Raw genomic sequence first — 24,918 nt, 5'->3', positions numbered from 1 at the left:
TATATACCCTTGCTCCACCACATCCCAAAGCTCTTGATAGTGGAGACTTGAACATGGTCTTCATCTCGGGACTCCATAGATGATTGTTTTCCCTCTTAAACACAGGGATTAAGGGTTGAGATTACCCACTAACATCATTGTATGCCATGGACACCAAACAATTAACGGAAACCACAAAAATTTCACTCGTTATTGTTCACTACAGAAAGCTGCGTTTCTTTCTCTCACTCTTTTTCTTTTGTGGTTGTTAATAAGAGGTTCTAACCCGAAGCTCCAGATACCATGTTGAAATGTAAACGAAAGATGTGGGAAGCAAAAAAGAACAACTTCCTGACTATTTCAATACTCACATAATGAATCCAATACAAACAAAAACATATAAATAGCAAAACAACGAAACAAGAAAAGCTAAGAATTAGGAACATGATCTCAGCAACTACTTTTTCCACTACTAGATAAACTAACTAAGAGTCCCACTACGTTTTACTAACTCATAACGTTGGAAAAACTAACTCCCTAAAATGACGTAACTTAATTTGAATCATTCCAACATCACAATGAGATGCTTGAAGGTATAATTTTTAGGCTTTCTCCTCCTGGAACCATAATCAAGTCCTGATTGTTGTCGCTTTAATGGAATGAAATAGTGATGCCAAAATTATCCAGATACTTATTCGTTCATGGAGCCACGCTACGGCTCAAATGAACTTTGGAGATATTTCAGAACTCTGTTATTATTGTTATATTTTAAATAATCTTGGTGATCTATTGAGCGTTGGTCAATGTTACCTTTGTCTCCTGCTCTCCTTACATGATTGTTTTGTATATCTAGATGTCTCCTTGTATCATATGATGATGGAACATTACGGATGCTTAGTTTATCTAGAGCTGCATATGATGTTCCCGTTACTGGACAGCCTTTTACTGGAACTCAGCAACAAGGATTGCACAGTTATCATTGCTCATCATTTGCCGTATGGAACATTCATGTGTCCCGATTAACAGGTGTGTCTGTTATATGTTATGACATGTTTTTCATTTTATCATGACTCTTATGTACTCATCTTGTGCACCTTCAGTGCTCTCTATTTTTTAGCTTGAAGTTGATGGATTCATGCCTAGCTTTAGCTTAAAGTTTTCTTATGCTCCTAACTTTCTGGTCGATAGATCTCTTAATGTCTGCTTATTATATTGGTATAAATATTTCCTAGTGTGCGCTATAGTTCTCAAACTGGTATAAAAAATCTTCTGACCACTTTAAGGTGAAATCAACGTGGAACAGTTAGCACTTATCCTATATTTTCGTTAGACTTTGGTACATGCAGCGCTTATTTTGTACTTCCCTTGTTTTTTTCCCTTAATTTAATGTTTCCCTTTATTTGAGCTTGTTTGTTTCTCTCCTTCTGTTGTGAGACCCAAGAAGAGAGAGGAGGTAAAGGGACATAGCTTGTTAAGGCTTGGCTAGGGAACTTGTGATAGGCCAAGTCTAGCTGGGTAATTTATTTCTCCTGCTCTTTTGTGCCGCTTTACAATTTGTATTTATTATGTGGTGTTTCAATCAATAAGTGATTTGGTGCAAATATTGCGAGTGTTGTACTGGTTTCATAAGAGAACCTTTAAAGGATCTAATATAGTTCAGTGCCGTACAAGGAACTGATCTATGGTTCAGTTGTTGTGGCTTCAATGATCACGTAAAATTGAAATGGCCTTAAAAGCTTATCTATTGTAGCTGTTTAAGCATTGGAGGTTAGTAGGATTGAGGGAGATGAATTGTTTTTGCAACCAAATCTGGGTAAAATGGAACACAAGGGTGGGATGTTAAAGAAAAACTTGAATAGAAATTAAGTGAAATTTGAAAACTTTAAGAAAACTGATTAGCTAGAAATAAGCAAACGGGACATTATCCCAACTCCAACAAACTTTCAGGCCCATTTGGCGCCTATTATTTTTTGTTTTACCTTGATGTGACCGAAACTTCTTGTATAATAATCTGGGAATTCAGTCCCTGTATATTTTGAGATAATAGATTTCATTCACTAAATTCACTTCTTCTCAATGTAGCCATCCTTATCCAATCTTTGATTGACATTATTTTCTTATGTAGGGATGGTTGCATATTGCTGTGCAGATGGAACTGTTCTCTATTTTCAGGTTTGATGCGCCTCAATTCCCATTAACTCATTTTTCTGCCGTCTGCTCTCCTAAAGTCTACTTAGATTATTTTGTGTTGTTCCTAGAATGGAATACACGTTTTGATTTTCCGACTTTCCTTCACTTAGCTGACCCAAATTTTCTGTTCAACATTACTGGTCCAACAGTTTCTTCTCGTGTAGTCCTTGTTGTTGTCTTTAGTCTTCACTGCTAGTTGTTGTGAGTATTTTCCTTTCTACTAGTTTTGTCTTGACTGTTCAACTGTTGTTCTGCAATATTGTGTACATCTTGACCTCACTAGACCCCTCTTCATATGTTATTATTCAAGGGATATACGGATACCTGTAGTCCTCGGTGAAGGGTAGTTTTGCATCAATTTCAGAAGATATTGTCAGTCTTCCTTTAGTCCCAAATTCAGTTAAAAGCATTGCTTAGGCTTTGGCTTAGAAAATTATAGTGTTCAATTAATTTTTTCTTTATGCTCTTACTTCTCATCATACACGATGATTCAATGAATAGTATCTAGCCCTCTTGATCCTTTGACTAATGTTCAAGTCATGTTGAAAAGTCTCTCTTGTAAATAATAGAATACATAATTGCCTGAAGGGTGTGTCCTCGTTGGAGTTAAATCTGCATCTTTGATGTTGGGATCTACATTAACAAATTATTTACGCATCAGACTTTACGCCAAATCACATTGAGTTTAAGCTAGTCTAAGCTTTATTAAATTTTTCTGTAACCAGTGGCAAGACGTAGTGCTATCCTATCTTGTAATTGTAACTGGAAGACATAAGGGTCTGACTGGAGGTTTATGTCGCTATTAGGTGGTTTTAGTGATGACAAGAAAAACTGGTCTGCTAAATTATTTTTAAGATGATTCATGGATATGGTGGACATACCTACTGAAAGTTTCTTTGAGAACAAGAGAAGAAATCCAATTGCGTTAGGGTGAATGTTGGAACTTAGTATGAATTATAAAATGAAACCAAGTTTATGTAGGAACTACAATATGGTTCGTTATATCTGCATAGGAACTAAAATATAGTTTCTCTATGTTGTTTAGAGTACACAAGAGACCTTTGTGAGAAAGATAATAGCTTTGTTTAGAGTCCTCCTATGATTAGCGACTTTAGTACTTATCGTGTCTAGCAATTTCCTTAGTCTAAACCAGTGTTAAGAAAAAGCGTGCCTAGGAGCTGAGGCGCAAGGCGATATGGGTCATGCGCTTTTTTGGTCAAGGCAATGCAATTTTGACGAAGTGCACCAAGGCGCTCTAAAGCGTAGTGCACTTGGGAGGGTAGCCCCGTTAATATTCAAGATTAAAGAGCGAAGTATATCGGGTGACATTTTCATAAATAAATTGTCAAAATATACTGTCTGAATATTAAATGTGCAGTCTGAGTATTAAATGTACAATGTGTTTTATAATAAAATTTACGGATTTTTTTATCAATACCTCTGGGGTTTAACTTAATTCACCATATACCCCCTGTGTTTTCAATAATTCATCATATACCCCCGAGGTTTCCATTTTTTTGACAACGTGACCCTGCCGTTAAATCGCCGTTAAATCGCCGTTAGAATTAGGGTTGATATTGTCATAAAAAAAGTAAACCTAAGTGGTATATGATGAATTATTGAAAACACGAGGGTATATGGTGAATTAAGTTAAACCTTGGGGTATTTGGTGAAAAAACCGTTTTTTTCTTTTACTGTAATATGACCATTATTGTACTTCATTTAATTGATATCATCTTTCTTCAACCCCTGGATGTCGCCATCATATATTCATGTTCCTCCCTTTCTCCATATCTTTATTTCCTCTCTTCTCCTTAAAAACCACAATATTCCCGGCTTCCTCACATGATCCTCCATCACCATATCTACCAAACTCGAGAACATCCGTAAACTTACCCAGAAATTTTTACAGTTCTACTGTAGCTAAAATTATCTTAAAAAGGGTATAGGAAAAATGAAACTAAATTAAATAAATAAGCAATTCAATTGAAAACTCAACAAATTTGTAGATACACGAAATTAATTGAGCCAATTTTAATTTGACTACGTCGCCACCAATTTTTCACTTTTCCAATTTTTCTGAGACAAAATATATCCTCAATTCTTAGAATTTCCATCAATTTGCATCCAACTATTTTATCCAAAGATTACATTACTGGTTTACACATCACTCCATTGCTTAGTTGTAACCCAATCAATAATCAGATTTAACATTGAATTAAAATCCCTCGCTTGCTACTTGGCAGAGGTGGTCGCTTTTTCGGCAAATAATATTGAATTATATTACCAAAGTAAAGGTTACACCAAGGCAACAAGCACCAACACACAGTTCCCAACATCCTGGGAACACTACAACAAAACCAAACAGCCCTACAGGCACACACTAGTTCCTACAAGCAACACAAAACAAGATTCTGTTTACAACTGTTTCTACAGAATCATAATGACTACTAAACAAACTTGAGTTTCTTTGAATCCACACATCATAAATGGTTTCAATGAAAGCAATACTACACAGCCTCTGCTTTGTTCTGGTACTTCTACTTTGGACAGCTGCCAGCTAACTTCTGCATCCCAATCCTGCACAGTTCTCTGAATGCCAAAATGAGAGAGCACTCTACTCCAAACCTCCTTTGAGTACTGACACTAAAAAAACAGATGAGTCATCCCAATCCTGCACAGTTCTCTGAATGCCAAAATGAGCGAGCACTCTACTCCAAACCTCCTTTGAGTACTGACACTAAAAAAACAGATGAGTCAACCTTTCCTCATGTACTTGACAAAATTCACAGTCTCCATTGATGTTTATGTCCCAACTGATCAGTCTATTTTTAATAGGAAGTCTGTTTTGTAAGGCTAACCAAGTGATGAAGGTCCCTTTAGGACTAGCCTTACTGTTACAAATAATTCTCTTGGGGTCACCCCCAGTATGTAGATGCTTATACATTTTGCTAATTTTAAACTTTCCAGCACTGACAAACTGATTCACTCCACATGCTTGCATCAAAACATCTCTATATTGCCAAATCTTCTTCAAAGACCAAGTTAACCCAGGGGGAATGGGCATGGTCCAAAAGTCTGTCTTGCTTCATAGAAAGGGCCCAACAATGTTTCAACACAGCAGCCTTGTTCCAAACTGTCATATCCTTTAGATTCCAACCATCACAACTCTTGGGGAGACACATATGTTCCCAAGCAACTGGAGCCTTTTTTGATCCCAAATCTGAACCTGTCCACAGAAAGCACCTACATATTCTTTGAATCTCCTTCATGACCTTGGGCATTACAAAAATCTGACACCAGTATAGTTGTATACCAAACAACACTGACTTGACTAATTGCAGCCTTCCTGCATAGGACAAGAACCTTGAAGACCAACTCTTAATCCTAGCAATTGTTCTCTCAATAAGGGGCTTGCAATCAGTAAAGCTCAATTTCCTAGTTGTCAAAGGTACCCCTAAATACCTAATGGGGAATTCACCTTTCTGGATACCAATACCTAATGGCGGAGGTGGTCGTTGCGTGCTTCTGGTGGTGGTCGTGATTAATTAGAGGAGGAGGAGCTTCGACGACTCGGCGTGGATGGAAGTGGAGGAGATGGTAATTGTTGTGACATTCCATGGCTGCCATAAATTAGAATGGGACAGAAATAAGAGCAGTATCGGGTGGTCTGGCAAGGGAGACACTAGTAGAGGAGAAGTAGGGGACTAAGCTTGCAGAGGAGAAGCGGAGAAGCAGAGACAGACTCAGGTGATGTCAGAGGTGATAGGGAATAGAATGAAAATAAGAAAAAAGAGAAAGGAGTTCGGGTTGTGGTTGGTGGTTAATGGAGGATGGAGGGGGTGGTTGGGTGTTGTGGAGAGAGTTGATGGTAGAGGCACTGAGGCGGTGGTGATGTCTGGGAGGTAGAGAAAGGCGAGAAAGAATGGAAGGAGAAAGAGTAAACTAACGGCAACTTGACGGCGTTAGACATTAAGGACAAGTTATAAAAAAAATGTAAACCTCAGGGGTATATGATGAATTAGTGAAAACACGAGGGTATATGGTGAATTAAGTTAAACCTCAAGGGTATTTGGTGAAAAAATTCGTAAAATTTATCTTGTTTTAATTTTTATTTATTTTAAAATAGGAATTTTATATTTTAGATTGTATTTATTTTCAACATATTTACAAAAATGCCACCCAATATGTATTTCAACATATTTACAAAAATTCCACCCGATATGCATATTTCCTTTATCTTGAAGATTATTTAGGAATTACTTGTGCACTAAGGCTCATACTTGTATATTACGTACACCTTACTCCATGAGGCTTGCGGGAAATCCCAATCCTTTTAAGTTTTTTTTATACATTGGCCTAAGCTTACCTATTTATAGGTTTGTTTTCATTTATCTATCGTCTAGTGTAGGATATATTATCTCACAGTTCTGTTCATTTTACCTTCCATCCCAAATTGCCCAGATGTCCCAAATTACGTGCTCCATTTCCTTTATAGTAAACTTTTCTATAAAGTTGGGTCGCACACTCCCTTTATTCTCTGAACTTATTCTCCTTATTATGAAACGTATCTATAGCCAATTGGGCAAGTAATCAGGGCAAAGGGTCGTCTTTCCATGCATTATAGTAATATGGCATATTATAGATGGGGAATCCAATATTATAAGAAAAGGTATTTGACAGTTTGACTTAGTGGAGTTCCAATATTAAAAGAAAACTATGTATTCCACAATGTTGATTTAGTTCTCGTTCCATTCTTTCCTTCACTTGCCTAGTTTGTGTTATTTTAGAGAAAGGCTTTGAGTAAAGTTCTTGTGTTAGACTGAACTACTGAAGACTAAGGGTTAGTGAGAAGCAACATGTAATTAGGGACTTGAATTTTGAGTAGAAGTCAAGTGGTGGATCAAAGACTTGTACTTTTTCTAATATCACGGCACTGGAAAAGATGGGACGCAAGAGGGCAGTGGGCCCCGATGGTATACATATCGAAGTTTGGAGATGCTTGGGAGAGAGAGGGGTTGTATGGTTAACAACTCTTTTCAACAAGATTTGGGAAGTAATAGGATGCCATTAGAGTGGAGGAAAAGTACTATCATCCTCTTGTACAAGAAAAAGGGTGATGTCCAGGATTGTGCCAACTATCAAGGAATCAAACTAATGAGTCATACTATGAAACTTTGGGAGCGGGATTATTGAGCAAAGATTGAGGAGAACTATGAAAATTTCGGAGAACCAGTTTGGATTTATGCCTAGGAGATCGACTATGAATGCCATTCATGTTATAAGGAAACTAATGGAGAATTATCGGGATAGGAAGAAGAATTTACATATGGTTTTCATTGATTTGGAGAAGGCGTATGATAAAGTACTAATGGGAATTCTTTGGTGGGCATTAAGTAGGAAAGGAATTATGAGGAATTATATTGATATCATCAAGGACATGTATGAGGGAGTTAGCACGAGTGTGAGAACTAGTGTCGGTAAGGCCGAAGAATTCCCCATTACGATTGGAGTGCATCAAGGTTCCGCACTTAGCCCGTTTCTTTTTGCTATAGTCATGGACGAATTGCCGAGGTCAATTCAAGATGGTATACCCTGGTGCATGATGTTTGCTGATGATATTGTGTTGATTGATGAAACAAAAGACGGAGTGGAAAGTAAGTTGGAGTTATGGAGACAAACTTTGGAGTCTCGGGGTTTTAGGTTGAGTAGAAACAAGACGGAATATATGGAGTGTAAGTTTAGTGGAGTCCAAGACAGAGAGACAGGGGCGATTACCTTAGATGGAAAAATTGTCCAAGGCTCTGAAATGTTCCGTTATTTAGGATATATTATCCAAAAGGATGGAGAATTGGATGGCGATGTGGCTCATAGAATCAAAGCAGGTTGGTTGAAGTGGAAATGTGCCATGGGGTTCCTATGTGATCCAGGCATGCCGCAAAGATTGACGGGAAAATTTTACCGCACGACAATTCGACCGGCTTTGTTATACGACACTTAATATTGGGCAGTGAAACATTGTCACGTGCATAAGATGAATGTGGCGGAGATGCGCATGTTACATTGGATGTGTGGGCATACAAGAAAGGATCGTTTGAGAAATGAGATTATTAGGAAGAAAGTAGGGGTTGCACCGATTGAGTTTAAGATGATGGAAAATTGTTTAAGATGGTTTGGACATGTAAGCAGAAGATCAAGTGATGCCCCGGTTAGGAGGATGCCCAGGTTAGGAGGATAGAAGGGTGGCAAAGTAATAGAATTGTAAAGGTAGGGGAAGACCTAAGAAAACTTGGAGGAAGTTGATTGAGCACGATATGAGCTTTCTTGGGATTGAAGAAAATATGGCATTGGATAGGACAGAGTGGAGGGATAAAATATACATTGATTACTTCATTTGACTTATACATCTTCCATTTTTCTGTTTCTTTAATTTTAATTTTAATTTAAGTTTTAAATTTTTTAAATTCTTTTAAATTTTTTAATATTACATGCTATATTGAAATGTACTTATTTTACTTATTCATTTATTTTAAACTTTGCTTATTCTTATTATATATATATATATATATATATATATATATATATATATATATATATATATATATATATACATTTTCCTCTTATTTTAATTTAGTTAATTCCACTTTCTCTTCCTTGTTTTTATTTTTTAACTTCATGCTCTTTTCTGGTTTGATCGGTGACTATGACGATATCCTACGACGATTCATGTTAGCCGACCCCAAAACATTTTGGGACTAAGGCTTTGTTGTTGTTGTATAGTGAGAATATTGAGTTCTAAATTCTACATGGTCGAGAATTTTGCTTGTATTCCGTCAAAAAGTAGATCCAAGTCATCCAATGTCTAATATAATAAGTCACCCCTTGTATTTCATATACAATGGCAAATGGTGCTAGTACTGCTAGATGTTGACAATTGATTCTAGTGAGCTATGAACTGGAAGGATGAGTACTCTCTACCCAGGGGCATTGTTGTCCTAAATAGGAAGGTTCTATTTCTACTAGAAGAAAATAATGGAGATTTTTTTTTTAAGGCTGAGAATTGTCAGGAAAGGTGGGTGATTTCGCAGCTACCAAACCAATCTTACCAATAAAAAGAACCGACTTGGTGTCAACGGCTTTGTGCTGTGACAAAATTTTAAAACCCATATTTGAATATGTTCAAGCTTATTATGTGTAGCTGACGTTTCTAACCAAAGATTATACAGCTGATATTCAATGCAAATTTGTCATAGTCAATGATACCAAATTCATTCCGTTTGAAAAAGTTTGTTTTGTTGTAACAAGATAACTAAGCTTAATTTTGTTGGTGTTACCAGCTAACACATAAAGCAGTGGATAAAGATCCGTTGAGAAATCGGGCCCCACATTTTCTGTGTGGGTCATTGACAAGTGAAGAATCAGCAGTCGCAATGAACACTCAACTATCAAGTTTTCCACAGCGAATGAAGAAGTCAGCAACTGAATGGTCAAATACACCTAGACCTGCACGAACCGTTGCATCTGGTTTAAATCAGGCAAAAAGGAATAGAAAAGGGACTGAAAAGTTCCAAAAAGTAGATGATCCGGTTCTTGGTAAGCTGTTATGGTATCTTTTCGGCCCCCTACGTGTTTTGGATTAATCTGCATCTGTAGTAATGAAACTCATCACAATATTGCAGCATTGTGTTATGGTGATGATACTGGAAAAGAAGACACAAATGAGGCTGAAACGAGTACGAGCGTGCAAGAAGGTAGCAAAGGAAAAACGGGGAATTCAAGGAAAGGCAATGATGATCAGGTATTGATATGCCCTGTTGGAAATGGGGAGAATATGAATGGGAAAGCTGAGGTTAAACAGGAAGTAGCTGCTGAAATGGAAGTTCTTCCTCCAAAGGTTGTCTCTATGTATAAAGTTAGATGGAATATGAATAAGGGAAGTCAAAGATGGTTGTGCTATGGAGGAGCAGCCGGAATAGTGCGGTGTCAAGAGATTGTTGCTCCTGAGTTTGATAAGAAACTTTTAAGGAGGTAAACTCCATGGTATAATTCTGGTGTAGTCTTACAGAGTTGTAATTTTGTACATAATATAAGAACTAGTCTATGCTGATTTAGGATCTCGGGTCTCCTCTTTCATAATATAACGATAAATGATATTCCTCCGCGTGCTCAAGCCTCAAGGTGTCTGGTCCCCCTTGTGTTGATAGCACCCTGGTACTCTGGTGGGCTTATCTCTAAAAGATCTCATAGAATTAGAGAACTGATAGCTACGTATCTGAATTTCAGATTGGACTTGATCCACCTTGAGAATAACGTATCAAATAAAACGTCAAGGATTTTTCAGGTAGTTTACTCCTTTTGTGCGTTACTGCCATGATCTATTGGGGATCATGTCTTGATACAATCATACGACAGCTGTCACAGTTGTGCTTTGGTGAAAGTTGACACTTGACATATGTTAGGTTAAGGTTGGTGAGATTTCCCGTTCTCGTATTAACTGGCTTAAATGAACCGGCAATTACATAATAGTTGTTAAACGGTATTTAAAGTGCTATTTTGTTAAGGGGGGCGAAATTTGAAAGTTGAAAAAATAACATTCCTCCGATTTTTAATACTCGCAACGTTTGTGATTTCTACACTATTCACATATTATACTTTGACTATTGTTGGTGATTTATACGTAAGTTAAAACATAGTCATGTGGGATCTTGTTAGATTCGTCTTAATATGTATTTTCAAAATATTAACTTTTTATAATTTTTTCTTAAAGAGAATTAAAGATATTAATGATCAAAGTTGTGCATTGACATGCGTGAAAGAGATAAACGTTGCGAGTAAAAATAAACGGAGGAAGTACTCCGTATTAAACTAAATGATGGATTAATATATATTGCCAAAGAGGGAGATGGGGGTGGAAAATGTTATATGGTTAAATGGTGGTTTGATGTTGAATGAGGAAAATAAAGTGGAAGAGGTGTCAGATTGAAATTGTAAAATATTCCGTATAACAAACAACAAAAGAACAAATTAATTGGTGAAAGATAAGGATGTCACATGTCATCTAATAATCTATGATCTTTATTTTTAAAAATTAGGCATGAATATGGTTGTAGGAATTGTTGGAAGTTCTTGTTAGTAATTTTCAAAATAAAAGAGGGAAAATGAATAGGGAGGAAAGTCTCACATGCAAAGAAGACCAAGAGTTGTTCCTATAACAAGTTAGCAAACTTTTACAAATTTATTTATGGGTGGGCCATCTTTTCCAAAAAAAAAAAAAAAAATTGGGTGGGTATGGATGATAAAACCACTGGTGACCAGCAATGTAGTCAACCTCCATTCCAAGTGATGACCCTTAACTCAAATGTTATCACTCGGGGGCTCGTGGGACCCTCGCACCTGAATCAGTTTCCCAAAATTTGATTCGCTAGACGCACTCCGTCTACAAATACTTCGATCTTCGTCTTAATCAGACTCAATCAAAGTGGGGGCTAACTGTAGAAGCCTATATTTGACCCCAAGCTAGAAGCAATAAGTTCAATGAAAAAACAAAACATCCATTGGTCAAAATTTCCTAATCCACCAACGAACATTCTAAGACTGACCAGCTTATTCCTCCAAAACCTATATTTCTATTTATAGTAATTGTTATTTATAGCAGCTTCCATTTTAAGTATCTCCAAAAAAATAGTAAAACCGTCAAAGATAAATTTACGGGCAGAGTTGCACTCTAACTCAACCCCAAGAAGTGATTGAAAAAGGAAAATTTTAGTTGTATTTTTATTAAACTCCTAAAAGAGATAGAAAAGAAATAAACAGAGTATAAGTTGCATTCAACCTAAAAAAGATTGAAGAATAGAGTTTTAGTTGGGAATAAATCGAAATAAGGATGAAAAACGTAAAAAAAAGTTTTAATCCCGAAATAAAACAGGATTAAGCTGGATAAAACACGTGAAAATAAAAGTGCGAAAGAATTTCCTTGCGCACAGGGCCCAGCGCGACAAATTACTCGAGCCAACTTCCACGAGCAAGATTTATCTCACGCCACTATTTCAGAACTCAAATACAAATTCTAAAGTAAATCTGGCGCTTACACTCGTGCGCGAGAAAATTATCACACCCAGGTGTTGTGCTCGAGAATTTTCTTTCGCATTAAAGCTTTTTAGCAGTTCTCAAACTGCGAACATATCTCTATCTTTAACGACACTCTTTTCCTATAAATAGGACCTTCGACCAGCCGAGTAAAGGGCACAAAATCATAATCTCATACTATACACAAGTTAAGCCTAAGTCTAAGCCTTTTGTACGTTCCGAATATCCGTAGTTCCGCCGTATTAACTCTTGTTAAGCGGAACTCTGCCGTATAAGCACTTAAACTAAGCCTGGATCCTGCCCAAGAGTCTAGTCAAGTTAAGGAAAGTATGTTGCGCAAAAGGAAAACGAGTAAAGACGAGTGGTTAGGTTTCTGAGAACCGCAATATGGCCAAAACTTTATTGTAACGTGCCATAATCTATTTATTGATTTTATCACCATTTTAAATCTGTCAACATTAATCTGATTATTTGTAGCGCCTAAAAATATATGCTTTTGACAATCCACATTATTGTTAGGTACCTTAAGTCAATCTAAATAATATTTTGACATTGTTTTGTTAATTATTTGTGCATTAAAAGCAATCTGGATTAGTAATGTAGTATAACGCATGTCCCATCCTTGTTACATTGAACTAGTAAGGACCGATTCAAGGGCTAATACTGGGAACTCCCCGTATTAATAAATGTCCCCTGAACCCTCAATCTCTACTCCGCTGGATGTATGTTGAGCGATCTCCACACCAGGGAACACAAGGGAACCTACGGTTGTTTTTGCTCAAATATGTGAGAATGAGTTTCGACTCTACTTTTGTTACACAATCACCGGGTTTTGACAGTTTTCCTCATTTTCATTGAAAACTGAATGGCGACTCCAAAGACTAGTAAAAGAGGCTAACGCCCAAAATTGGTCCCACACAACCGTGAGGGAAGAGAACAAAAGAGGCCCTAAACCCGTCTTTTTCCGACCCCCTCACATGTGGCCCATTGCCCAGCGCCTATGTGTTGTGCGTGTGTGGGCTTGTGTGCAAGCTGGCCGGTCACTAGGCCTTGTGCCTTTGGCCGGTTGGTGATATAACCTAAGGGTAATTTTATTAATCCTAACTTTTGCGTTTTCCACAAGAATTATCATCAAACCCTAGAGACACATAGAACCCTAATCCTCTGTGTGCCTCCAAGTTGATATTTCCCAAAAAAGCCAAACACCCTTGTTGAAGATCTAAGTTATCAGAATCAAGGTGGATCTGAACGTGTTGGTGGACTATTGTAGAGGAACTACAAGTGGATTTCTCGTCCGTGTTTGTAAGGCTAGTGGGAGTACACGCATCTAACTTATGTATTCGTTTAATCTTTACTTTTGCATGGAATCTGGATCTGGGATGTTTTCCCCATTTTGTTAATTAGACTAGAATTAAATCCCAACATGACGAGGATGGCGTAAAATTTAAACTCGAACCCCATCTGTGTGGTCAATCTCTCTCTTGGATTAGCGGGACATCCATACTCCGTGTGTCGCTTTAGCTTGGCCTGAACATAGGGCGAGAGGAGCTCTCCGTAGAAAACAAGAAAATAAAGGCAATAGGGTAGGAATATCTCTAAATGCAACTATATGCAACTAACTACGCTAATATGTACACAAAAGAGATCTTGATTGGCTCATAAAGATGTGCTAATAACAAGCACCTCATATTGTACCACCGAGCGTGCCAAAATTTGTAAACATAAATTTCTAGTCCAAATAAATAATATAGAAATTAATGTAACAAAGTAAAAAAAAAATCTGATATTTGAATATTTAGGCACAATCTCTGTATTTGATAGTTTATAAGAAATAAACTAAGTCCTTGGATTTTGTTTCGCAGCAGACTTGTGACATATGTATGACACTAGTATTTGAGTGTAGGGTGATTATTGTCTAGTGACATTAACCTAAGTTTGAATATAGGATGGTGTTTATCGACGTCAACCTGAATTTGGAGGTTTTGTTTGAGTGTACTAGAACGAGAGCTATAAAGCTTAAATATCTTTCTAATACATTTGCATGTGTCAAAGCAGTCGGCATGAATTTGATGTGCTTGTTGACTACTTTTCAGATAGAATTCCAAGATAATTGTATGAGATCCGAAAAATAATCAATCTCTTATCCTCGCTATTGTAGTAGAACAATAGTATTTATAGGAGATGGAGACTCCTAATGAATTAAAAATTGATACCGCAAGTGCATTGTGAATGTTGTTAGCAGATAATTAGCAAATACGGGTCGATCCCACTGGGAGACCACTTCTATTAGTTTTTTCCCAATTATTATAAACTTTTTCAATAAACGAATTTCGATTTTGAATGTTAACTAATAAAAATAAAACAATAATATAAACTTAGAATTAACCAATGAATTAAAAGTCTAGGGCGTATAGTCGGTCCACCATGCTTATACAAATCCAAGAACACAACTCAAACTGAAAATAAATAAACTAGGCTGAGTAATTAAAGTACATGTTAATTCTACGATCGAGTCTTAAGACTTCCAATCCAATATATGTAGTAAGGTCTCTAACATAATCATAATTTCCAAATGTATCAAGCCTCTAAGAACACGATCTTTCGATTCTAATTCCTATTACCTAGATAATCAATCCACGATATTGGCTAATTACATGAATCAACAATTAAACACAAATCAATTGGAATTACTCAAGCATAATCTATAAATTAAAACACTTTAATGCATGACAATCATGGTATAAACATGGCTTCCCTTACTTATCCCAAGAAAACGACTACTCGCTCATAATTACATTAACAAGCATGAAAGAAATAATAAATATGAATTTCATAATCAAAGGACGAACTAACCTAAGGAACGAAAATAATAACAATGAATTAAAGCAACAAAAATTATAAAAGTACCTCTAGACGGATGAATGGAAGAAAGAAAAACTATGGTTCAACAATGCAAGAGAGAATAAACTAAGCGTAAAAAAGAATTCTAGGAAATGAAAGCATGAGGGTGAAATAATTTTATGTGTAGTATTTATACCTCTCCTTAATTCTAAAGTAAATAAAATAAAGTAAATAGATAAAATAGAATAATAAATCCCAAGACTGAATCCTATTGGCTAAGAAGTGATGACAAAACACGAAGAGGATGACTACCAAGAAAACCCGAACATCACATAATATATACTCAGCTTCACATGCGTAGGCAACAGGCAGACGCACTTGTTAGGCGGCGAATCCCGTAGGTGTGGGTTGGGACACGGAACTACACTCGCCATATCACTAGTAGAAAAATCGACATGTGCTTCCCTTCAAGTGCGGGTTATTTAGTAAATTGGCAGCACTTGAGATCACTAAAAAAAAAGAAAAAAATACATTATCACAAGTGCGGGTCATTATAGAAAATTGGCAGCACTTGAGTTTAAGTGCGGGCTTTGAAACTCAAGTGCGGGATCATTTCACAAGTGCCGCACAAAAGTTTCTAAAATTACAATTGCAAAAAAAAAAGACAATTCTAAAATTAAAGAAGCCTCATATTTCTATCCCTGATTCTTCTCCCTCTTCACCTTCGTTTTCTCGTCGTCGTCGCTTCCTCACTGCCAAACCTCTTCGTCGCTGCGTAGTTGTTCATGGATGTTGTAGGGTTGATTGTTGCAGTAGCTCCACCCTCCATCTCTCTTGTCTCTGCGCTCTCCCTCGTCTCCAGTCTGTACCGCCGCCGCCAACGGTGGTCCTGAATCCAATATCAACTAGGCAGAGATGAAGAATGAACCAGAATCTTCGAGTCGCCCTAATTTGAAGAAATCGTTCAACTATCCTGCTGAATTCAAGTTGCCCATGTAATTCCTCTTTCCCTCTTTGTGATTTAATCTACGTTTTAGTTTCAATTCATCTGTAGAATTCAATTCCAATTCATCTATAGATTTCCCAGTTATCAATTCACCAATTTCTGCTTAATTATTCAATAAATTATCAAACGAATTTCTATTGTGCTAAAGAACTAATTCAGTCCCAAATATAAAGAATTGGGTTTTTGTTTTTTAACTTTCTTATAATTATTTGTGCAGAATTATGTTGAGTGTCAATTTGATTATCTTTTCTTTCTTGAATATTAGCTGATGACTTCACATTAAATTATGCATTATTCTTTTTGGAGTAGCAATTAAAATGCTCGTTGAACTTAATTGACAGTGTAATACTCCTAGCAGGCTTCCCTAATTGAATTGGTTCATTCTTAGGAAGCAAAAAGTTCATTTGTTAAGAACAACAAGTTAATTGTGATTGTTAAGGGACACGAATCAAAATCAGTTTGGAATTTCAACTTCCCAGCTGAACTTGTCCATTTTTTCTGGTGTCATATTATGCTTTTCAGTTGTCATGATTTGATACTTAAGAATATTTCAATTCAAAACCCATATGTGTCTTCAAATTGTATTTTTGGGACGCTTCTGACTGTTTTAGGCTAGTTTATGTCTGGACTGCTGCTATTGTTTACTGCTCTAGTTACTAATGTTGTTGTTTACTGCTGCTGCATACTGTCTGCATCTATTCTGAACAGCTGCTGCTGCTCTTGTGCATCATTTTATGCGTCACCAATATTGGTGCTTCTTTCTTTAATGATGCACGTCTCATATCAGCAAGTTCTTTTTAGGTCAACTAGTTCCATGGTACTTAGTCTCGTGGTAGTCTACAGAGCCATGCAGTGTTGCAGCAGCTGGTGTGGGTGTTTAGGGGCGAATTGTGCTTTGTTCTGGTCAGCAGTAGAAGGATGTTGGGTGTTGGTTATAGCTGGTTGCTTAAACTCAATTGCAAGTTTGCAATGCTACCAGAAAAAGGGTCTTTAAAGTTAGATGTCGCAAACGCGTAGCTGCTGATTGTTGAGGTTTGGTAAGAGTTGACCTTGGTTGACTTTTTCTAATATGTTGTTTTGTCTGTTGTGTCTGATCTGCACTGTTGTGTTATACATATCTGCTTTTCTAGTATTGTTCTACTTCTAGGGTTTCTGTTTCTACCCTTTAAAATCCTTGCAATCTTATATGCTGCAGTGCCGATTCAAACGCAGATTGTTGCAAACTCTGTTGTCCAAATGATTATTGCGCTGGCATTCATAAAGATTAGCTTGCTTTACGTGGAGCTTAAGAAGATTCACGAGGTTAGTTATTTGTGCATTTGTTTCTTGTCATTTTTTATCCATGATTTCAGTCACTTGTTCTCTTTCTTATAGTTTAAGATTGTTCCATTAGTTGACATTTACTTTTAAAAACCCATGTTGGGAAAACTTTGAGCTTCTTGGTTTAAAAGTTGGTCTTTATTTCTTAGAGTATCCTATTAGATGGATGGAGCTTTGTAACTTTTCAAGTTTTTTTCCCCGTAACTACAATGTTTGGTAGCTAGTACAAAAAAGCTCAGTTCACAATTGTTGTTCTGATCTAGTGAACTGAGTTTGTGAAATGAAAGATCAGATCCGAAGCATCAGATCAGAAGCATGCTTGTGAACTGATCTGCTTTGGATCGGATCTTTCAGTTCACAAACTCTGTTGCTGCTTCTGATCCGTTCTTCATTTCTGTTGCGAGAAGATCAGAACACTCACAAATGATATGCTGCTTCTTGTGTTGAACTATAGACTATTACATACTGAGCATTTCTTGTACTGATCTGCTGTACTGATCAGTTCACCAGATCAGAACAGCAGTTGTGAACTGATCTGCTGTGAACTGATGCTACAGATTTGTTGTGAACTGATTCTGGGATGGTGAACGAAAGTCGTAGCATTCATTGTCACTTATTGAGGTTGGATGCCTAATCTCTGTCTTTTTGTAATGACTGGATTTCATGGTAATATTGTTGTCTTTTTGTGACATGATGCATTAAGTTTTTATTATTCACTTTTTGAACCATTTGACAAACAGGTCAGATCTCTTTTCGGAGTCTCAGAGGATTCAATAAACAATCCAAACCCGAACCCGGGGTATTCCAGATGCTCGCACATATCTTTTGGCTTTGAAGGAGATACGACTCAAGTATGTGTACAATACTAAATGTTTTCCTTGCTGTTGTAGTATCTCCCTACCCGTACACATTTTACATGAGCTATTGGATATATATTTATATATATATAAATTTCAATTAGCCATTAATCTTATCTAGTTCAGCTATGCTAAAATCTATCTGCATTTTTCTGTTTAGGGTAACAAGCTGGTTGACATTTTTCTGTTTAGGGTAACAAGCTGGTTGACATGGTTTATATTTCTTTTGTGCGAAAGCGTTATCCATCTTACACAATCTGCAATCTCGACAAGGCGATCATCCACTAGTGGATGATCGCCTTGTCGAGATTGCTGTATCAACAAATCAAGAACTTCGTTTTCTTTCTATGCAAGGTAGATGTTTCCAACCAGTTATCATATTTCGTAAAGCGCAAAGCATGCATGTTCAATAAATTGAAAAAGTTCCAACTTGACACTTTTGTTTTTTTTAATGTACTTTGCTTTTGGTTGGAAACATCTTACTCTTTTTTCTCACGGGTTCTATAGGTGTTTGCATGACATCTTCGCTATTTGGTAAATATGAAGATGGGGACATCGTGAATAAGTTACAAGAGATGTATGAGGTATATGGAATTTATCTATATCTATTTAGGTAAAAGGTTTAGAATATCTATTTAGATTCATTCGTTAAGAGTTAAGAGCGAAAACGACAATTTTAGTCAAAATAATGACATATAACAATCAAACGACCCTTAAATGTGCATAACTTGACCAAATTAGGTAATAATGAGAATTATAAACACAAACCTAAGTATATTAAACATGTAAAAGGTTTAGAATATCTAGCAAAAACGACAATTTTAGTCAAAATATGACATATAACGATTAAACGACCCTTACATGTGTATAACTTGACCAAACTAAGTAAGAATGAGACTTAGAAACATAAAACCAAGTATGTTAAACATTTATATGGTTTCAAATACCTTTTTAGGTTAATTAGTTAAGAGTTAGGAAAGAAAACGACAATTTTAGTCAAAATATGACATATAACGATCAAACGACCCTTAAATGTGCATAACTTGACCACACTAGGTAAGAGTTAGACTTAGAAACTTAAAACCATATATGTTAAACATTTATATGGTTTGGAATACCTTTTTAGGTTCATTTGTTAAGAGTTAGGAGCGAAAACGACAATTCAAAATATGACATATAACGATCAAACGACCCTTAAATGTGCATAACTTGACCAAAATAGGTAAGAATGGGACTTATAAACATAAAAACAAGTATGTTAAACATGTATATGGTTTCAAATACTTTTTTAGGTTCATTAGTTAAGAGTTAGGAGCGAAAACGACAATTTTAGTCAAAATATGACATATAAGGATCAAACGACCCTTAAATGTGCATTACTTGACCAAAATAGGTAAGAATCAGACTTATAAACATAAAACCAAGTATGTTAAACATGTATATGGTTTCAAATACCTTTTTAGATTCATTAGTTAAGAGTTAGGAGCGAAAACTACAATTTTAGTCAAAATATGACATATAACAATCAAACGACCCTTAAATGTGCATAACATGACCAAAATAGGTAAGAATCAAACTTAGAAACATAAAACCAAGTATGTTAAACATGTATATGGTTTCAAATACTTTTTTAGGTCCATTAGTTAAGAGTTAGGAGCGAAAACGACAATTTTAGTCAAAATATGACATATAAGGATCAAACGACCCTTAAATGTGCATTACTTGACCAAAATAGGTAAGAATCAGACTTAGAAACATAAAACCAAGTATGTTAAACATGTATATGGTTTCAAATACCTTTTTAGATTTGTTAGTTAAGAGTTAGGAGCGAAAACTACAATTTTAGTCAAAATATGACATATAACAATCAAACGACCCTTAAATGTGGATAACTTGACCAAAATAGGTATGAATGAGACTTAGAAACATAAAAAAAGTATTTTAAACATGTATATGGTTTCAAATACCTTTTTAGGTCCATTAGTTAAGAATTAGGAGCGAAAACGACAATTTTAGTCAAAATATGACATATAAGGATCAAACGACCCTTAAATGTGCATTACTTGACCAAAATAGGTAAGAATGAGACTTAGAAACATAAACCAATCATGTTAAACATGTATATGGTTTAAAATACCTTTTTAGGTCCATTAGTTAAGAATTAGGAGCGAAAACGACAATTTTAGTCAAAATATGACATATAAGGATCAAAAGACCCTTAAATGTGCATAACTTGACCAAAATAGGTAAGAATGAGACTTAGAAACATAAAAACAAGTATGTTAACCATGTATATGGATTCAAATACCTTTTTAGGTTCATTAGTTAAGAGTTAGGAGCGAAAACGACAATTTTAGTCAAAATATGAAATATAACGATCAAACGACCCTTAAATATGCATTACTTGACCAAACTAGGTAAGAATGAGACTTAGAAACATAAAACCAAGTATGTTAAACAATTATATGGTTTGGAATACCTTTTAGGTTCATTAGTTAAAAGTTAGGAGCAAAAACGACAATGTTAGTAAAATTATTACATATAACGATCAAACGACCCTTAATTGTGCATAACTTGACCAAATTAGGTAATAATGAGACTTATAAACATAAAAACAATATGTTAAACATGTAAAAGGTTTAGAATATCTATATAGGTTCATTAGTTAAGAGTTTGGATCGAAAACGACAATTTTATTCTTTATTTCATTGGTATGAGCAAATTAAGTCTTACTTTATTTTACGATACAATATTTATAATATAACTAACTAAAGTATACATATATTTTTTTTATTGTCGATCTTCGTAAGGTACTCAAAAATTCGAGGGAGGAGCCTTTCACGATTGAAGAGATAAATGAAGTTCGAGAAAAGTTGGCAAACTTCATTTCTAGTGGAAATAATGCCCTTGGTCCAAGTATGCATTCAGTGCTAAGTCTAATAAATGCAGTTCAGTATTAATTAATTATGCAAGTTAATAATTCAGTGAGATCAAGTGAACTGTATGCCTAGCTAGAGGCCGCTTCAGTTCTAGTGGAATTAATAATATTAATCCACAACTTACTCTTGACTGAACCCGTAGGGTCACACAAATAGTACGTGAACGGATCAAGTATTTAAGTTAATTAAATACTCCATTTATGGATATTCGGAATCGACAGATCTCGGTTCCAGTGGGAGCTTAAATCGTCAAAAGGAAAATTATGAATACTCCGGAAACGATGATATTGCCAGAAACGGAAATATGGATCGTATCAGAAATATAAATATTATCCAAGTCGTAGATTTTGCCGGAAACGGAAACATGGTACGCATCGGAAAATATTATCGGAAATGGAAATATTGTCGGAATCGGATATATTGCCGGAAACGGAAATATTGCCGGAATCAGAAATATTATCGGAATCGGAAATAAATTCCGGAAACGGAAATATTAAATATTTGTTCGAAACGGATATTAACTCCGGAATCGGAAATATTAAATATTGTTCCAATCGGAAATGAATTCCGGAATCGGAAAACGAATCGGAAGCGCGACGTACGAAATAAACATCGGACGAGCTTGCTAGATGCAAGGGCCCAGCACGAGGCCAGGCCCGCGCCTAGAAAATCCCGCGCAAGGCGAGCAAACAAAGCAGCAGCCCGCCCCACCAAGGCAGGCCCAGCCAAGCGCAAGGCAAGGCCAGGCCCAGCCAAGGCAAGGCAGCAGGCTGGCAGCGCCCTCGCATGGGCCGCGTGCCAGCGCTGCTGGGCCGCGCGCGCACAGCGCCCTTCGTGGGCTGCTTGTGCGTGTGTGTTGTTGTGTTCGTGCAAGCCTATAATCCTTAGTCGCTTAGGATTTGTCCGGTTAGATTGTTTTCCTAAATCCACTAGAGTTAGTCGTTTAATGAAACACTAAAAACAAAGGATTAGTTTAAGTATAATTCCAATTGAATTAGTAAACTGAATCCTAGTGGATTTCTAAGTCCGATAATTCCACCCTATAAATAGGTGATGAATAATCACAATTTATATAACATCATGTTCTCAAGTATTCATATAGTTTTAAGATTAAACTAAGCTTAATAATTTGCCAAATAATTAAGTACGAATAACATTAAAACCTTAGACTATATTCTAGTTAATTGAATCTAAGGCGGATCCGAACGTGCTGTGGACTATCTACGGAGGGACGACACTTGGAGTCCTAAACTTGTTCTTGTTCGGTTCGGGAGCATCTAGGGAAGGCACGCGTCACATGTATGTATCCTAGATTATGCTAATTGACTATGTGGCAATTAATTTGGATTCCTGGCTTTATGGTTTTTCCGCATGAAATATATGTTTTATATTTGTCATAACCTAACAGAAACCTCATGCATAATTGTAATGCTCAAGTCTATAAATCAAGCAATGATTGCATATTGGTACATATGGCAATTGGATGACAAAACATCTCCCTCGATCAAATGTTGGAAGAAACTATGTACATGGCATGTCATAGGATTTGTAGATCCAAATAATGCTAGCTTATAAAATCCGGGTATGGATTTATGCAAGCAATTGGGAATTGGAACTGTATTTTAGTAAAACTAATAAGTATTTTAATTTCATAAAATGTACATGATTCTTATAGATGTATAAGAAGTATAGTGGGAGTACATAAAACTTAATTGGTCCTATGTGTATCACACACATATCTCTCTATTGTGTAACAACATTCAAATGCTAATGACTTAGATTTGAAATTATTCGTCAATGATGGACCAAGGCGAAACTTAGTACATACTGGGTATTAAGATCTATTTACAAAGATCTTATATTATTGTTTTAGATTAAGTACTGGCGTTTACTAAATCAAACATGAAAGACTCCATTGGAGATATTCGACCCATATGAATAAATTTAAGTAATGAATGTTTGAACTATGTATAAGCATTACTAAGTTAAACATCAAAGAGTCTAATGAGATTCTTCATCTATATAATATGTCAAAGAAATTAGTTGGATTTAGTATCTATTGAAATTAAATAGATAAAGTTACATGAATAGAATTCAATTGTGAATAATTATGCAATAGAATTTATCATGTATGATATAATATGAGGATCGCCAAAAATGTATCGTATGGCTTTAGGCATGACGAACATATACCAATCTCTATTGATCTAAGTAAAGATCAACTAGATTGAGATCAAGAAAAATTTATGGTACTTGAAAATGTACATAGGAATAGTTCTTGATTCAAGGAAATAAATATATGCTAAATATTGATGATGCATGCATAAACACTGGCAAAGAATTAAGCAAGATCCTTTTGGAGTTAACCATTGGCAAGGTCGAGCTATAGAGTATCGTGGTTTGAAATGGCAACATGGATTAGAGACCATGAGTTGTTGCGTGAGAAATTAAATATTAATTTCCATGTTCTGAGATACAGATGGAAAGTCTTCCACATATCTGTGAACTTCTTGGATAAGTAAATCCAAACAAAGCATCACTAACAACCTATATAGTTGAAGTAAAAGTAGTTATTGCCTAAGAAGCAATAAAACAGGGTTGTTTATGTTAAAGAGTTCTTCACTGAACTTGGGTAGATCACATGTCTGCTGACTTGATGGTTCTTCATTGCAAAATGCGTAGAACCACTATTGTAGCAAGAAAGATTAGATCACAAAATAAACATACTCAAAAGATCTTATCATCCTATCTCGAAGAACATTCAATGAAAAGGATATTAAGATTGGCAAAGCATGATAACTAAACCTATGCAACAAGTGAGAAACAACACTCACATTATGGCACTGGAAATCAAGCATAGCTTTGAATTCCATTAATTGTTTTGAAGATGGGTTAGAGGCCCATGGTTGTAAAACATTGTGGTTGAACATTTATCATATATGAATTGTATTTTCATAATCCATTTAATCTTGGTTTAGTATTAAATGATGGGTCCTTTCAATTTGCCAATATATTCAAGATAGACTGTCAGGACCAGTCCTGTGACTAAGAAATGTCTATCAAGTGAACTTGACTGTCTAAAGTTGAAAATGGTCCCTGGTCGGAAGTTTTCTATAAAGGTGGACGCATAGAAAACACTAGACGACTAGAATGCAAGATGACTAGTAGTTCTGTTTCTTGAACTATGTGGTCATGGCAATGTCGCAATCATTTGCATAGATACTTACTTTGAGAAGACTAGTATCGGACAGACCTATGAAACTTTACTGTAAGAGATGCAAATCTGTCATAAGTAAATTTCATTAAAAATTATTAGACAATAATCCTCAATACCTGAGTGATTTGAGATTACTTGTTTGAGAACTGGTTACTTTGACGTTGTCAACCGTCGCATCGTAAAAGGAGACTATAACGGCAACGCTCAGGTAATCACCTATCAAACGAAGTCTAACCTCAAAATCACAAGATTGGGATGGTCCTCCCATAAATCGAGATGAGATGCTGAAAGTTGTACAAGCCCACTCGGAGAGCTAGAAACTGAAAAATGCATGGCCGTGCTCAGATGAATCATAGGCTATGATTATCTGTTTATTTGATCAGTTGAACTGTGAAACCGAGAAATACCTCTAGACATAATAAGGATGACTACTCTTACCTTATGTTCATGAGCAAGCATCAAGCGACAAAGGAATTAGGCAAT

At 36.0% G+C, this 24,918-nt stretch overlaps 1 protein-coding gene and 1 long non-coding RNA gene across 9 annotated transcripts in view; both read left to right on the top strand.

Annotated features, from left to right (window-relative positions):
• The window catches only part of LOC110798793 (uncharacterized), a 33,374-nt gene extending 23,042 nt beyond the window's left edge, over positions 1–10,332 (top strand). For all 3 annotated transcript variants that reach the window (XM_022003984.2, XM_056827495.1, XM_022003985.2), the window contains 4 exons: positions 833–1,005; positions 2,105–2,151; positions 9,507–9,762; positions 9,849–10,332. In XM_022003984.2, the coding sequence (XP_021859676.1) occupies positions 833–1,005; positions 2,105–2,151; positions 9,507–9,762; positions 9,849–10,201 (829 nt within the window). In that variant the 3' untranslated portion in view covers positions 10,202–10,332. The remainder of the gene's footprint in view (positions 1–832; positions 1,006–2,104; positions 2,152–9,506; positions 9,763–9,848) is intronic.
• A 5,072-nt stretch (positions 10,333–15,404) lies between these two features.
• LOC130459876 (uncharacterized) lies at positions 15,405–21,172 on the top strand. Of its 6 annotated transcripts, none has more exons than XR_008919581.1 (8): positions 15,405–16,091; positions 16,811–17,139; positions 17,298–17,404; positions 17,925–18,043; positions 18,163–18,273; positions 18,440–18,633; positions 18,787–18,863; positions 21,090–21,172. It is a non-coding gene; the product is annotated as an uncharacterized lncRNA (long non-coding RNA). The 6 variants fall into 6 exon arrangements; XR_008919584.1 differs by having other exon boundaries at positions 15,408–16,091; positions 16,904–17,139; positions 18,472–18,633; XR_008919583.1 differs by having other exon boundaries at positions 15,410–16,091; positions 16,904–17,139; positions 17,315–17,404.
• The last annotated feature ends 3,746 nt before the right edge of the window (positions 21,173–24,918 follow it).

Source organism: Spinacia oleracea, chromosome 4 (assembly GCF_020520425.1).
Source record: "Spinacia oleracea cultivar Varoflay chromosome 4, BTI_SOV_V1, whole genome shotgun sequence".
Classification (NCBI taxonomy): domain Eukaryota; kingdom Viridiplantae; phylum Streptophyta; class Magnoliopsida; order Caryophyllales; family Amaranthaceae; genus Spinacia; species Spinacia oleracea.
The sequence above is the reverse complement of the archived record's forward strand: the minus strand, read 5'-3'. Positions and strand labels throughout refer to the sequence as shown.